General features: G+C 40.7%; 1 protein-coding gene across 6 annotated transcripts in view; it reads left to right on the plus strand.

Moving 5' to 3' along the window:
- frmd3 (FERM domain containing 3) overlaps positions 1–16,663 on the plus strand; it is a 51,705-nt gene that overhangs the window by 29,755 nt on the left and 5,287 nt on the right. For all 6 annotated transcript variants that reach the window (XM_019259856.2, XM_019259858.2, XM_019259859.2 and 3 more), the window contains 5 exons: positions 1,477–1,565; positions 3,739–3,813; positions 5,115–5,183; positions 5,449–5,573; positions 15,627–15,864. In XM_019259856.2, the coding sequence (XP_019115401.1) occupies positions 1,477–1,565; positions 3,739–3,813; positions 5,115–5,183; positions 5,449–5,573; positions 15,627–15,864 (596 nt within the window). The remainder of the gene's footprint in view (positions 1–1,476; positions 1,566–3,738; positions 3,814–5,114; positions 5,184–5,448; positions 5,574–15,626; positions 15,865–16,663) is intronic.

Genomic DNA, 16,663 nt, shown 5'->3' on the forward strand with positions numbered 1-16,663 from the left:
TATTTGTTTGTTTTTATATCATTTCACACAAAAGTTGTCAATTCATTCACTTTTTTTAAATTTTCAGTTCTATTGTTGAAAGTTCAACTTCAACTTTTCCCCACAGCCTCATGATCACAATATGCTTCATTGCTCCATTATAAGTAAACTATAGATTATGATGCATAATCTATATATACATGTCCGTGTTGTGTATTTAATGTTACAAAATTGTTGATTTCTTCATTTTAATTGTGTCCTTACATGTGTGTGAGTCTGTGTGTGTCTGTGTGTGTGTGTGTGTGTGTGTGTGTGTGTGTGTGTGTGTGTGTGTGTGTGTGTGTGTGTATATATATTTACATAATTTCTGTGAAGATTTCACTGTATCAGGATTTGAATCGTGTATTTATGTGTAGACTGTGTGACAGGTCACTGCATGACTTCACTCCTTCACTTAACTGTCCCACTTTGTGCTGATGGCAACTTTCCATGTCTTTATAACTGTAACACATGCTTGAGAAAGCCGTTTATCTATTTTATTGTAACTTATTTTTTTTCTAGCTTGGAAATAGATTTTAACTATTCATTTTTTAAACATTACACCAGGGAATAGCAGGTAAAAACTACCTAGAAAATCAGTGCATCCCATTGATTGAGGTATCGGAAAAGACAAGCTGCCTGTTATTTCAAAATGTTCTTGGTACTTCTAAATACCTTGTCTATGTAATGTAACACTATAATACATTCAAATGTGTCTTTTCAGAGTTAAATCAGCATCATTAATGTCATAAAAGCACCTTTGCATGTCAGCCAAAGTGGGACCAAAGACTATTTTTTAAATAATATTTTAACATGCGGTTCTGGTACTTTTATACACATGCAGCACATGTGTGCAAATCACAGCTACATACTGTACCTACTATAAATGATGTGACTGACACTGAGGGGGTTGAGCAATATAGCTGACTTAGAACAAACTGGTTCAGTGCACAGTTGATGTTTTCAGGATCATGATTTAAGGTCCCAATATTTTTCTTTGTCTTTAAAAAAAAGAAGAAGATTTATAGGTATATAGTTCCATGGTTGTTATGGTTTTACAGTAAGTCATACCCGTGTTATTGATCTCAGCGTTTCCCCTCTCTCTCCCTGCCTCTTTCATCCTCTACCCTCGCTGTAAAGCAGCATCGATCTGGTATCTCATATTACCAGACACACAAGAGTGAAAACTAGACATTTACAGGAATATATTCTTTCTTCTAGTCCATAAAGGCCCCCCCATCTGCAAGCTATAGACCCGTTTTAGAGCTGAATGCTTCAGCCAAATCACTATATCTGTCTTACATCTTGCTAAGCTTACAGCTTTGGGTCTGTGGGTCAGCATTTTGCACAGCTCCCTCTCATCGTGTTCAGCACTTCTCTTGTCCTTATTCACGCCTAATGTCATTTCTCATCCTCACTGTCTTTTCTCCCTCTGTGTCTTTGTCCTTTTCTGTGCAGAAGAAACTGGTGTTGACATTTCACACCTCGACCCCTGCAGCGTGCAAGCATTTATGGAAGTGCGGGGTGGAGAACCAAGCCTTTTACAAGTGCGTCAATACACACACACACACACACACACACATATCCAGGAAATGTATTGAGCTGCTCTTGAACTCAGAGACTCTTGAGACAAAATAAATAGCTCATATTTGTAGGTAAAAAAAGAAAATTTCCTAATTAGAAACTTTTCATTCCCAAAATGTTTGTTGAGCTTAACATGAGAAACATTGAATAATATCATATAATATAAATATATAACCAAGAAAGCACTGATGTAGTTGTAAATGTCACAGTAGTTCTTAAATATGTTTGAATAAATAAATTATCGTTACGTATATTTCTTTGTCCTTTTCTATTCAACTTCACATGTGGCTAAAATTATCTTTCCGACATTTTCTGGTTTGACTTCCACCTTATTTTAATGCCCCTCTATGGCTCTTCTTCAATATGCTGCTGTCCTTCACTGGGGAGCAGCTGATCGCTCCGAGGCCCTCACCCTGAATATTGACTGATTATTGACACTGCCAGCGTGTCAGGAATAGAAACAAGCTTGGGGTGAAGGCAAAAGTGAGAGAATGGAGACTAAACTCCACTTTTATGTGTGGTCATGGTTGGGACAAGGTTTGTGAACAAACTTAGTGAATGAGCCTCAGTCAGGGTTCAGTGGGAATATCAGCAAAGCAATTTATCGCACTCGATAGTCGCAGAACAGCAGAGGGTCTCACATTTCTTGTCCGTGTAGTAACATCCCGACACTTTCACAAGTCTTGAACCGTTCCTTCTTCTACCACCTCCTCCTCTAACAACCTTGAGAGATCAGATGGCAACATGACAGATCCTTATATTGATTTGGTTTCCAAGGTCAAGAATGAGCGTTGAGTCTGAATCTTTAAGCCAACAAATGGAGTTGAAATCATTAGTCACAGTAAATGAATTGACTGACTAATGATTTTCAAGCAAAAATGCTAAACATTAGTGTCTCAAATGTGAGAATGAGCTTCTTTTTCTCATCTTCTATCATAAAAAACTGAATATCTTTAGGTTTTGAATTACTAGTCAGACATAACAAACTATTAATCAGTAATGAAAATAAACGTAGTATTCCTAAATCCTGTGAAGTGTTACGAAAAGTGAATATTTAAATATCTGAAATTCCATAAATGTCAGGGAGGAAGATTGTGTGATACAAACAAAAGCTCTGGAACAGTGTGAACCTTGAGTGGGTCCTGTGCTGAGATTATTTTGTCACCTGACACATCCCCATGAAGACAAACCAAGCAGCAACCTCCATGGCTAGGAAGTAAAGATAATGTTAAAGTGCAGTTCCTTAAACAGCCACTTGAGGCTGGCTTGCAGAACGTGTCCATAAGCCCCCATATTAAGATATCCAAATTCATAACAGACATGTTTACAGCCTTCTCCATGACGCCCTTCCTCATCTAGACTGCCAGTCACTGTGACGATCTACCCTTCCCACTGTACTGCAGCCCTGCTATATTTGCTGTATAATAGTTTTTCCTAGTTCTCTTGTGTCATTGTTTAAATTGCATAACAGATAAAAAAAAAAGATTACTAAAGGATGACAAGGTAATAAAGGATATAAAGTTATAAAAGCTTATATTATGTGATAATATCATTGGCCTGTACAACCCTGAATATTGACTTCTTAATGACAACAGCTCATGTGTCTCCAAGAGGCAGACAGAGAGGGAGTGGATGTCATCTCAGATGTCGGACAAGCATCAGAGCAACTTAATCAAATCAGAGTGAATTGAGTTTGTAAATGGCAGCCAAGCAGAGAACGTACAGCCTCCGTCTCTCTCTCTGTCTCTCTTTCTGTCTCTCTCTCTCTCTCTCTCTCTCTCTGTCTCTCTTTCTCACACACTCACACACACATTAAGCAGAGTAGAGCAGAGGGGTGTGTGTGTGTGTGTGTGTGTGTGTGTGTGTGTGTGTGTGTGTGTGTGTGTGTGTGTGTGTGTGTGTGTGTGTGTGAACTCTGGCACCATGTCTGCTGGAGTTTCGCATGATAAATGATCCTGAACCACACATGAAAGTTTGGCCTACAGCATACACTTTTAAAGTGGTGTACCTTGAAACACTTTCCTCTTCTGCTTACTAACTAGTCCGCACAAAGGAACTCGCTGCCAAACGATCACTGTTAATAATAAAGTTCTTTGTTTACATCTCTCTTTGTTTGTTCCGCCTTCTCTCTGACAGGTGTGCAAAGTCAAGTCAGATAAAGACAGTTTCCAGCAGTAACATCTTCTTCAAAGGCAGCAGGTTCAGATACAGGTGAGACACTAAGTTTGTTTTTTATAAGAGTGGGCATACTAATTTTTTTTTTCCAGACTGTTAAATATGTCTTGAAGGAAGAGTGAGCGGATCTATGTGTGTGAAGAGAGTTGGAAAACAGAGACAAGAAAAATTGCAAGTGGAGATACAAAGTTGAACCACTTAAGAGATGGTAAATCCACCCACAGATCATTAGCAGGTCATCACACTACTCCATCATTCTTCATCTTTGATTATAGGTGGTCATCAATTTCTATCAGGACCAGAGCTACAGCAACTCCTGAATCATAGAGGCTTTGCACCAACATGAGATATATTCTGATGTACCTTGATCCCATCAACATGCTGTAGATCAACATCCAATTTTGTCTTTGGTCTGGATTTGTTGCCCCAAATATCACAGGAAAGCTTCTGTATAAATCTCTTATTGAAGCTGTGTGAGCCCCAATTCTCCTCTCAAGAAGAAGCTCTTTACCAGGCTTACACTTCAGTCCGCTCCATTTCATCAGCTAGCTGAAGCATTTTGGCTTAAGGGCTTAGCGATGAGTAATGGCATATGGTGGAATTTGTTGTGAAATATGGGAATTGGTCATTTGTGCAAATGCAAATAGGAAAGAGATTTGTGGTGCACAAACGAAGGCAATTTTTCATGAATCAGAGCAGATCTGATCTTTATCAAACTTGTGTTGGATCAACGGATTGCTGCTCCACATACTGTAACACATTTGCCAGCAAGCAGTAATGTCGTCCCTTGTATCATAAAGTGGTCGCCTACCACCCCAGATCTTTCATTTCACCCTCTAATTTACGACCTCACCATCAATCCGAGCAACAATAGACTAATGGGTGGGACTGTGGAGCCTGCTGGCTTGAAACTGAGTGGTCGGAGAACAGTACAAACTCCAGTCGGCCAACAATCAGACTAATGGAGCTACTGACCCTGTTGGCAGGAAATTGCCTGCTCAGCAGCAGAACAGAAACGGCACTGATTATGAGCAATAACTGCAAAACGAAAATTACTCGTTTCTTATCTGACATCATCCTATCAGTCAGGCTCTTGATTTCAGTTTATTAGCTGATATCACACACATCTAAATCCAAGCAGATCTGTATGCGTGACAAGAAGTGATAAGAGTTTTATAGCAGTGATGACCTGGAAATGTTACTTGTTAGCTGCTTTGTATGATCTTTGCTGTTTGTGAGAAATGCAACACAGAAAAGGATAAATACCAGTATTTGTACAGGAGTACGCAAGCACTTATTTGCCCTTCTTCCGATGAATGTGTGTTTCTCCTTGTTAGCGGAAGAGTAGCCAAGGAGGTGATAGAAGCCAGCTCTAAGATTCAGAGAGAGCCGCCAGAGGTGCGCAGGTAAGGACAAGTGACAAATCACCTGCACTCTCTCACACAGCCTCAAAACAGCTATTAAAAAGACACTTATTGCATATTTACAGTACTACTGAGGGATATTACATGGAAATAATTAAATTACCGTCCACTCACGGAGCTCAAAATGTGCAAAGGAAAGCTTGTGAAAATAGAACAACATCTGGAGCAGGCATGCTTTTCATTATTGTGTAGACACACCTCAACGTAATACGCAAAGCAGTCATTGTAGTTGATGTTTTTTTTTTAGAGCCCAGTTTGGTCAGAGCAGAAGTTTTAACTCCCTGAGCCATAAAAACCTCATCATGAACATGGAACCGCTGGTACCTGCACTGCCCTCCACCAACGAGTACGAAGAGACGGCCACAGACAACGGTAGGATATGACTTACTTTATATACACACAAGCACACACACACACACACACAAACACACACACACACACACACACACACACACACTTGCCTTCCTGCCACAGACCTCTGGAAACTCACATGGGGTCTCCCTTGTGTAGGAAAAAGGACACACACACCCCTCAGACAGAAAGCGTTAATTGAACAGCTGATCCCATCCCTCCATCAGTCTTGTCTCCCTGGAGACACCAATCGCAGCCTGCTAAAAATACCCTTCCCATGATCCTCTCTGAGTTTGCCACCATGCCTGTGTGTGCGTGTGTGTCTGACTTTGCGTGTGTTTTACAGAGTAAGATACACTTTGTGACCTCACAGAAACAGAGACCCAGCTTGTGTTTTCATTAAGGAAAACTCAATTAGATGTTATTTGTTTGGCTCCAAAGGGTCTGTTTATGCAAGCAGGCCTGCAAGCTTGTATTTGTTCATTTGCCTGTTCATGGGTGTGTGTGAATATTCAGTTGTGTCATAAAAGTGAAGGTCGAGCACATCAATGCTTGCGTCAGCTGCAGTTTGACAATAATAATATGTTTGTTATTATTTCACAGCTTTCACTGTGAAATAATAACATCGGTGCATACTTCTTCGTTGAACGTTGAACAGTCATCTGAGTAAAAACAGTATTGATAACATTAGACAGTCTTTTTTTTATTTATCACATATCACAGCAATGGTTAACTTTACGAGCTTGTTTTTATCCTAATAATTTATTATACCACACCAATATTGACATAGATGCAGACAGATTTATTGCAAATTGTGGATGAAGGTGAACTATGACGCACTGTAGGAGGGATGAGGGATGGAGGGTGAAGGATGAAGGGGTAAGGGATGAGAGGAGAAATCACGGTCGTAGATGAATGAAAGAGAATTTGGAGATGGATTGGTTGGTGTCTTGGGGGACAGGAAGGAAGTGAGCGTGAATTGAGACTTGAGAGTCTCACTGTGGATTACAGCTCCGGTTGTCCCTGTGTTTGAATGAAAGAGAGAGAAGGAAGAAGGGAGAGAGCTGGAGAAAAGAAAAAGAAGAAGGGTTTTGCAGGAGGGATGTGAAAACAGGGTTAAAGAGGGAGTGACTGGATAAGTACTTCAGATCCAGAAATGGGATGAGTTCAGGTGTGTTTTTTATTCCTGAAACCAGTTAAAAAACTTCATTTAAATTCAAATGTCTCCAGAAAAGATTTGTTTGGTCAAAAATTTCATAAATATGGGATTCATAGAAACCCAAGGCAATATTAATTCATTGTTGATTTATTATTAAACACTGTTCATTTAGCCTGTTATAATGTTACATAGTTCTCTGTAGGTAGATTGAGAAATTATTTTGAGTGTGTAGCCATAGTGGTGAGGTGTATAATGAGGACGGTTGCTGGAGGATCTTTCAGTTAAGCTATCCATCAGCTGGCCTGCTGACACCTGGCCCACAGCTGAACTTGGATCAGCTCTCTCCCCATGAGAGGGTCTGATGTGACCAAGCAATGCCCAGGAGAAAACCCAATGAAGCAACACAGAGCGGTTGGTATTTTAAGGTTTTTCTTTCCACAGGACACAACACTGCGGACTTTAGTGTTTCCCTTGTGACATTTTTTTGCATGTTATCATCATTCTCTGTTATTCCCTGTATTATTCTCGTCTCTCTCTCCACTGCGACCTATTACCTGATTGAACCATAAATCTTGTTGTAAGGGAAAACCACACACGTTAAGGTTACACATGACGAAACGAGAGTCAGGATGGAGAGAGAGGAGTCTAAAGATGGAGAGAATATGAGGATGGGCTTCAGGGATGAGAGCATGAACAAAGGTTAGGAGGGATATTGTGAGGATGTAAGGATGTACAGGAGGGAGGGGTGTGTGTGGCAAAGCGTAACAGGCCATGTGAGGGTGAATGCAAGACAAATGGAAGGTCATTTCAGAAAAGATGTAGGCAAGAAAGAAAATAGGGTATAAGAGAGGTGGATTGAAAAAATATATAAATAAGTGTAGGAAGGATGACAAAGGTGTCGGTTTTGGCAAAGGGAGAAGTCGGGTGTTGTTCAACAAAAAATGCTGTCACATACAGTCATACTAATCTAATTTACAATAATAATTATTATAATTTAGGTGTTATTAGGGAAGATCTGTGTGCAATGTGTGCATACAGAGCATAAAACCTTAAGCCAAACGAGCTGGGAGGTCTAGAAGGAAGTTATTACATCCCTTTTTAGTGAACTAAGCGCAGGGAAATGTAATGTGACCGTACCTTAAGGCCCAAGCTACTCAGATGCAGAGCATTTCTTGATGTCGATTTCTACTCTGCATCCTGAACCTTGAAGCCAGACCAGGCAGGCAGAGAGGGAGGGAGGGAGGTCACAGAGCACTTTTATTTCTCAGACTGGACCACCAGCCTGTAGACTGACAGAAAAATCCAAGGTGAAAACATGCTAAAAACATGCATGGTACTGTGACATCCTCACCTTGCAAAGAGCCTGCTGAGTTATGGCTGCTGTATTGTGTCTTTTTTTTTCCCTTTCATAATCCATCTTTCCATCCTCGCCACACACCACAGGACCTTTTGTCTTTCACAGACACTGAACCCTTTCACTCCTAACTCCTTCTCTCCTCCTTTAACACCCCACCCTCTTTCACATCGACCCGAGCCATGCTCTTTAGGCCTTCACGCATGTAGAGCACAATCATGCTGTCACGCCATCACACTCTTCAAACCGCTGATGGACTCTCTCTCACGCCTCTTCTGACAGAATTTACAGCAATCTCCTCCCTGCTTTCTCCAGCCTCTCCCCATCTCTCTATGCTCTCTGTGTCTTCCTCTCATCTCCCCTCATCCCATTTAGAGGAAAATCAATCCTTCTTGGCTCAGGGTCAAAGAGCTGCAGCAGTAAGCATCTCGTCTGTCTCACTTGGTTAGTTTGGGAGGGGCAGGAGGTAGTCATCAAATCAAGCGCCTCATGTACCACTGACAGGATACAGGGACACAAGATTCAATTTGAAGAAGCCTTGTTTCCTACTGTAATTCCTGCGACTCTCATATCATATGCTACTCAATAACATATACAACATTTTAGTTGTTTATTAATTTAAATTATTTTAAATTGCATTATATTTTTATTGTTGTCATGCACAAGTCGAGGGTTAATAATAAGCTATTGATGGAAATGTTTCTCATTTTCTGTTTGTGGCTTTATCTGCAGTCAGATTCTGGTCGATTTATGAACAATCAAAAGTCCTGGATCAACACAGAAATACCCAGATATGGAAGATGATGGTGTCACTTAACCATAAATTGGACTTTAGTTATTATAAGTTACTTTAAACAAGAGTTATTGCTCTGAAATGATACTAACATATTACTTCTCAGAGAGCAGAAGTGCAAAGGCAAAAGTGAGGTCATGGTGAAACAAGCTGTCATTCATCGGCCACATCTAAAGGCAAACATGAATGGTCACAGTTGAAGGTGGAGCATAAATCCTGCCTTCATAAAGAGTGGTGACGTGCAGTGAACAATACAAATGTGTATAGCGACGCACGCTTTTGGACAGTCTTTCCTCAAGGGTGACAAAAATAATTGTGGAAGGAATTTTAAAGATTAGTTTAAATCCTTCCTACTTTGTCATCTTGGCCTGTCACTGCAGGAGGTGGGTATGTTTGTTGGACTGAGGTTTCAAAAAAGTTACAGGAACTGGTCCCGCCTGTCTACACACTGAAAGAGATGGTGTGAGACGTACACCTAGACCATCTCGACACTTTATCCCAATGTAATTCACTTTAAGGTAAGGTCACTTTACTAGAAAGCTAACCCCAGTGGACCTAGTCCCCATACCCCGAAGGTTGAAGCAGCAATTGACCAGGTGTTTTACACAAATGCTTCTGTCATTTTTTGCGTGTACAGAAACATCATGAAACAGCAGGTCAACCAAACTAGTTCATCTCCACCTCTAAACTGTCAAACGCTGACTGTTTCTAAGAAGGCTGCTGCAAGGACTTTGGGATAAAGTGTCCTCGAGATGGTCTTGGATCAGTGTCTATATTCAGAGCACTAATCTCAGCCATTAGAGGGGAAATAGGAAGCTGACCCAAGGTCAGTGCTGACTTTGTTCTGTTTGTACAGACTGTCCCCTTCTTATCTACCAAATTCCACACACACACACACACACACACACACAGTGGTCATGTTTTGGCTATCACTCAACACATGGATGTTTCACAGAGATTAGACTTCATATTGATGTCTAACTTTTAAGGCTTTGTCCACCTGTCATGACTTAAAACAACAAATAGGACCCTGAAAGTGGCAACAAGTCTTGTTTTCCTCAAGCAAACATAATTGTACACTTTAATTCATTGTATTGCTAAATTTTGTCCCCTCGCAGTCCACACTTAATCAAAAAGAAGACGGATGCATTTTATTTGTCACTGTCTGTCCGTGTTGGAGTGTAACAGAAATAAATGTTTCTCATGAGAAGACTTGCAGAGAGGAAAAGAAAGTGATCCCCATCCCATCCTGGGTCGGGCCTCCTCCTCTGTAATCAGAGTTAGATTAGCTGCCCCTCTGCAGCCAGGACCACCTGGTTAAATATAGAAACTGCAGCTTTGGGCCTGATCCTCCTCTAATGCTCCTCTGCTCTTTGTTAACATCGCTGACATTCACAGAAGGGCCCACCATGTCTGTGTATCAGCGAGAGAGAATGTGTCTGGTGTACGTCTCTCACCATCTCTCTCAGTGTGTATGTATAGGCGTGTGTGGGTGTGTGTGTGTGTGTGTGGGTGTGTATGTGTGTTTGCGTTCGTACCCAGCCTCAGTGCTCAGCTGGCAGCTCGGTCAGTCGGGGTGTGGGGGTCTTAACGCAGACAGCTGAGGTTTGTCATCACACTGAAAGATGGAGGTTCTCGAGCACAGAAACAGTGGTGATGTTGGAGGCCTCATGCAGAGCAGTTTGGAGTCCAACGTAGGCAACACCATGAGTTGTGGGAGCCAGGGCAGGGCAGGAGGACTCGGCCTGGACATGACCCCAGAGAGGCTGGAGGGTGAGGGAATAGAAGAGGGACAGGCCGGGCCTCTTGAAGTCTTCCACCCAGGGGTGTCCACAGATGAGCGGGCATCATCGATCGTAGTGGCTGAGGCCCTGAGGTGCCAGGTGAAGATAACAACACGGCGGAGTCTGCATCTACGTATAGCCAATCACACAGCCCGGGATGTTTATGTACGGCTGGTGGGACATGGGGGGCGCGTTGCCGAAATCAATACTGGACTTCCGAGAAATTCACTGGAACAGAGTAAGACCGTGTGACAAAAGCAGAAATATGTCAGAAATACATACAAGTTCATTGTAATGCATGCATGCGTCTTTTTGTTTTGCAGTTTCTAAAAGTTAAAGTTTCATTGAACTGTGCATCTCTTTAACACATCACATGAAAACTGGAGCACAGGTCTTTCCTGTTTTATACGTGTATTTCATCTATTTAAATCAGTATCAATGAGGTGAAAGGTTTGTTGTGGCAACCGCATGGTGCAAACTGTAAGTGTAATCGGTCAAACATCCCGAGACTCTCAAGAGATCTCTTTAAAGTGTGTGTGTGTGTGTGTGCGTGTGTGCGTGTGTGTGTGTGTGTGTGTGTGTGTGTGTGTGTGTGTATTGGAGTACTTAACTACAGTACAAGATGCTTTAGCATGCTGTGTTTTCTATCTGGATGTGTATAGATAGAGGCTGAAGACAGATTTGTCATAAAACAACAGGCTCAAGTATTCAGGAAGGCATTTTGAATATTTGTATGGTAGATTTGTGAATGGAAGGTTTGAAGGGGTCAACACAGACGTCAGCTCATGCAGCATTAAATACTCAGCTTAGTTGTTGGTTATATTCTTTTTTTTATTACTGTTTATGTTTTATACGTTTAAAATTCTGAAACATTTTATCTAATTTAAAGGTTTGACATTTGGATAAAAGTTAACTATTAATGACTAAAGACTATTTTGCGTGGTAATTAAAAGCCCACAGATTTTCTTTTTCTGTTAGAGACGGAAACACAAAATTTGGACAATATATTAATATATTGTTATAATATTTTATTATGCTTTAATTGGTAGATAAAGGTTGTTTTTAAAAAAAATGAAAAACAGAAATTAGAGTCCTAATTTGACATGTTGATTTACACCGGATCAGAGCACATGTCATTGAAACTGAAATTTTTGTTCATTTGATATTGTTTTTAAGATTATATAGACATGAAGACAGGTGCTTCATTTACTGCCCTCATACTGTAGAATGAGATTTGAAAAGGGTTGGATTTCCCTTGTCGGATAGCCACCCTGCTGAAGTGTCCTTGACCAGACACCGAACCTTTATTAGGGTTAGTGATGATTTACATCTGATCCTCTTCTTTCACTTGACAGATAGGGTTACTATACAGGTTTTTCCACCGTAGGGCGAGTGTGCATCAGAGGAGCAAGTCTGCAGTTACAGTGAAATATCACTGAATCACCTTTTATCATTGTTGCTTTGTTGATACAATGAAAAACAAGTTTTCATAACATGAAATTCAGCACCTCATTTAGCTTTAGAGCACTTTTCTAACTTCTAACTAGACTATTGCAAATTTTGCTTCACTTGCACGAGTTGTGAGATCAAACATACACTAAGTGACAGACAGATAAATATACTTTGGGTGTTTCCTGGTGTTGATGATAAGGTTACATGGCAAAGATAAAAAAGGTCTGTCAACACGTAACAGGAAAACTCTGCTCTGTATGTGCATGTGTTTGAATGCAGGAATCTAGCGCCTTGTAGTGTGAATCACCTCGTCTAAGGAGAGGCTGTCTGAGAAGCTGTCTGAGCTAACAGGACAGAAGTCTGACAGTATTATAAATGGGAAAACAGCAACAGCAGAGTGACTGAATTGTAACGTGTTGTGTGTACAGATAAAAGTCAGGATTTCTCACTCCACTTGGGAGGTCATATTTGGTCATGATGTGAAATAAACATAGTTTACAGTAAGTAAATAATAGCGTTTAGAGGTCATGCAGTTTATTTTTTTATTCCTTGGTTACTGGGCTGCACAAATGTTGTGAATACATACGTTTAAATTAAAGTATATTGTAACATCAACATTTACCACAGCAGTTGCTAAAGAAAAACAAAGTTTAAACATTTACAAAAAAAACCCCAGCATGTCAGTAGCTTGGTTTTGTCCATATCCATAACACTCACCAAAGTTCTCCCTTGAAGTCATTTTTTTCTAGTTGTAATCTGTGCCATCTAAAACCTCGCTCCCCTCTGGCCTACTGTTTTTGCAGACATGTCTTAGATTTCCATGACCCCTCGACCCGCTTATGGACTCGCTTCTTCTGTCGAGCCACGATGTTTAGCCTGTGAACGGTGTAGGCAGTAATTGTTAAAGGCCCATAAAGAATATAAATATTGAATAAACAACTTCATTAGATTGTTTTTCAAAGAACCACAATTCTTCAATGAAACAAGCCTCATAACAGACTGTTGAGAAAGACTCCAAGGATGGAAGCTGGATTTTTAGTTAACAGTGTTGTTACCAGTGTATGTGGGATTTTTGAACAACAACCTGGAGGTTCTAGTTGCACTTTGGATCTCAGTCTATTTTCCATCCATTAGATATACCTGAAGGTCACAGGGGGCTGGCGCTGATCCTGCTGGGATTGGGCGAGAATGGGAGGTACACCCTGGACAGGTCACATAAGACAGGCTGGTTAACCAGATTGAACCCTATACCTCTACTTATTGAATTGGCTCCTAGAGCTACTTTACACATCAAGAATGGGTCTCATTTATTTTGAGTGAATCTCCTTTTTCCTCATAATAAATCTGTATCTTAGTACAGTTCAGTCTTGCCCTGTGTTCAGTGTGTAACGTTCCACTGTGAGGAGATTCATTCTGATAAATCAGACTAGAACTATAACTGGCGAGGTCTGATGCAATATTTTACTGAAGTTGCGACCAGTAGTGTTGAATATTCTGTTTATTTTCATCACTCTACTTCGAGCTTCCTCACTTCTCCGTGTTGTTTTGCTCCTTTCATTTTTCTTCTGCTCCTGCTTCCCTGTTTTCAAGTTCAATGCCCCCCTCTGTCTCCCTCAGAGTTCAGTCACTCATTGCCTTTTCGCTGACTCTGTTTCCATGGTTGCTGTCACCACTCGCTCCTCAGGTTTTTCCACTACCTCCCTCTCTGTCCTTTAATTTCTCTCAACTCCTATTTGAATCAGTTGGCATGGTAACTGATTAGTCAGTTTGGCCTTGAGTTTCTGTGTCTGATTTTTTGTCTCTTTTGATAAATGGATCAAAAGAGGGTTATGAGGTTCACCTGTACTGTGAGTATGCTGCGATTTCTCAGCCATATTCAGTGAACTACACTCAATTTGTTGTTAATGTATGATTGCCGTTAACTGTGGCAGTGGTTCAATTTATCAGCTTATACAGTGAAACACACTTCCAGCAGTGTGACAAGATAGAGTCTGAATTAGAGAGGTGTTGACAAGTCATACGTCACTGGACATTTACCCCCAAGCTCCTACTTAATCCATAGCAGGAAGACAGCTGGGTTTGTTTTTCAACATTCACACGTATATACACACACAGACACACACCTATACTCACACACACACAAACACAGATTCTGAGGCACATCAGTGATGTCTGAGAAACTCATCACCTCAGGGTGAGACGCATCTACACACACTGTGCTTTCTCCGCTCTGTTGTCGGGCTACGTCACGTCAGCGGGAATGACTGTTACACTGCAGCATTATTTTATTTTAAATTGAGCTATAAATGGAAACCAGCGTGCATGAACCCAAGGACAGTTCAAACAGTATCATGATGTGAACTGGATTACGCACAGAGTCTCCTGCCCTGCCAGCATCTGCAGGCCAAGTGCAATGACTTAAAGCTGCGACACTTGGAGCCAAGCAGATGAGAATGATGAGTCAACTAAAAGCATTACTGACCTCTTATTTTCAGGGTTGAAGTGAGGTTAGGTATTTATTAAGCAGATTATTAATATCTCATTTTATGTGTCTATGATACGGTAGGTGAACGCCATCATCTGGCTCATGTGTTCAACTGCAGCGTGAAAAGGCTGAGGGTAGCCCTTTGTCCCAGTTACATACAAAACACTTACATACATAATCATTTTATGTAGGTGACACATTTACACTGTGAAGACACTGTTGTCCCACATTAGAGTTACTCATACTGATAACGTAGTGGCACCTCAGTAAGAATAAATAGAAAGCACATTTGTGAATGGATTGTACTTATATAGCACCTTTCCAGTCCTTCCTAGTCTTGCTCTTATTCATTCACCCATTCATACACTGATGGTGCTGGCTGCCATGCGAGGTGCCAACAGCTCATCAGGCTGGAGCTAATTTATTCACACGCACATTCACACACCGACGGCACAACCTTCGGGGGTAATTGGCTGTTCAGTATCTTGCAAAAGGACACTTCAACATGCAGATTGCAGAATCAAACCAACAATCATCTGATTACTGGATTATCCTATCTATTATCGACAACCCACTCTACCTCCTGAGCCACAGCCGCCCCAAGTGAAGTTCTTTAGGCTTCTTGTGTTTTCCTGTGACATCCTTTAGCTCAGACAGAAAAGAAATCAGACGGTGCAGTGTCTGTAAACAGCTAAACTATCAAACTATCAACATCAGAACATAGTAAATACAATATACTGTAGTATTTGTACGTAGCATACAATATGGATTTGTGAAAAATGCGGAAAAATTTGTACTAATTGCACGAAAGAGCCATTTTTTTTATATTAATTGTCCTGGTAAGTGGAACACTTAGTGTAAAAAAGCAACATGTCATCTCTTCAGTCCGACTCATGTGATGATGCTGTTTCAGAACTTACTTCATGAGAAGTAAGAATAAGCTGGTCTATGTTTTCATAGTAATGTATGGTATCTATAAATTCACTATACGATTTAATATTTAAAAAATTCCCTGTCTTTCTCTCTCGTCTTTTTTCCCTACACTAGGTGTTGTTGCTGTGAAAGACTCTGTCCCCTTGTCCCCTCTCAAACCTCCAGCCACACCTGCAGACACAGAGCAACAAGGTACTGAAGGAAGAAACTCTGCTTTAGGCAACGACCTGCAGCCTCCACGTGTTTCCATGGAAACCTCAAATCTCCGACCTCAGACACCCAAAGCTGAAGATGAAGTGGAAGAAGACGACGAGGCCAGTGGACCACTCACCATTTCTGAGCTCGTCTACAGGTCCGTAGAGTTTTATAACAAATTATTCAAAGCAGCTATAATCAATATTTTTGTAATTAATGTGATTTGTAACATGTTTCTAGATGTGGTTGTGTTAACTTGCTGTTCAGCAGTGTTTCTAAATTCTGCTCATCTGTTCAAACTGGTGAAGATGTTTTTCTTTTTTAAAGGTTTTTTGTTTAAAGGCTACTTGTTTTCTGAAGTTTCAGTGTGTTGAGCTCTCAGGGCCTTCGATATCTTTCAGCTCATTGTTCCAACTTACTGTTTTGGTTTTCTCTCACTGCTCTCAAAGCTTTGCTTTCAGTGGAAAATCGACTGTACTCTACCTGCTCAGCACAAAACTAAAGACAGAAACAAAAATTTTAGCAGCTAACTGGTGGACATACTGCAGCATTTAGCAGCTACAGTATAATGCCAAATATTTTCCTCAGAGACCAAAAAGGACCTACAGGGACACTCATTTGGACTCATATACATAAACATATATCAGTGATGTATTAGTACCTTTTTTGTAATTCATAATTAAGATTTGTCACACTAGATTTGTTGTATTTCAAGTTCATAGCCGCTCTGGAAGTAGAAACAGCTCAGCAGCCCTTCTGGGGCATGAAATCACAATACATAATGCTACAATCACTGTAAATTATTAGTGCTGTGAGGAGACAGCATAAGCTGGGAGTTAAACTGGATATACCACAAAAGTGGCTCATAAGTCTACATATGTATCCCCAGTAAAGAATAAATGAATAGTGCACACATTCTTTTTTCAGGCCTTTGTTTATTCCTACTTTAATATAAT

The sequence above is a fragment of the Larimichthys crocea genome, chromosome III (assembly GCF_000972845.2).
Source record: "Larimichthys crocea isolate SSNF chromosome III, L_crocea_2.0, whole genome shotgun sequence".
In the NCBI taxonomy this organism is placed as follows: Eukaryota; Metazoa; Chordata; class Actinopteri; family Sciaenidae; genus Larimichthys; species Larimichthys crocea.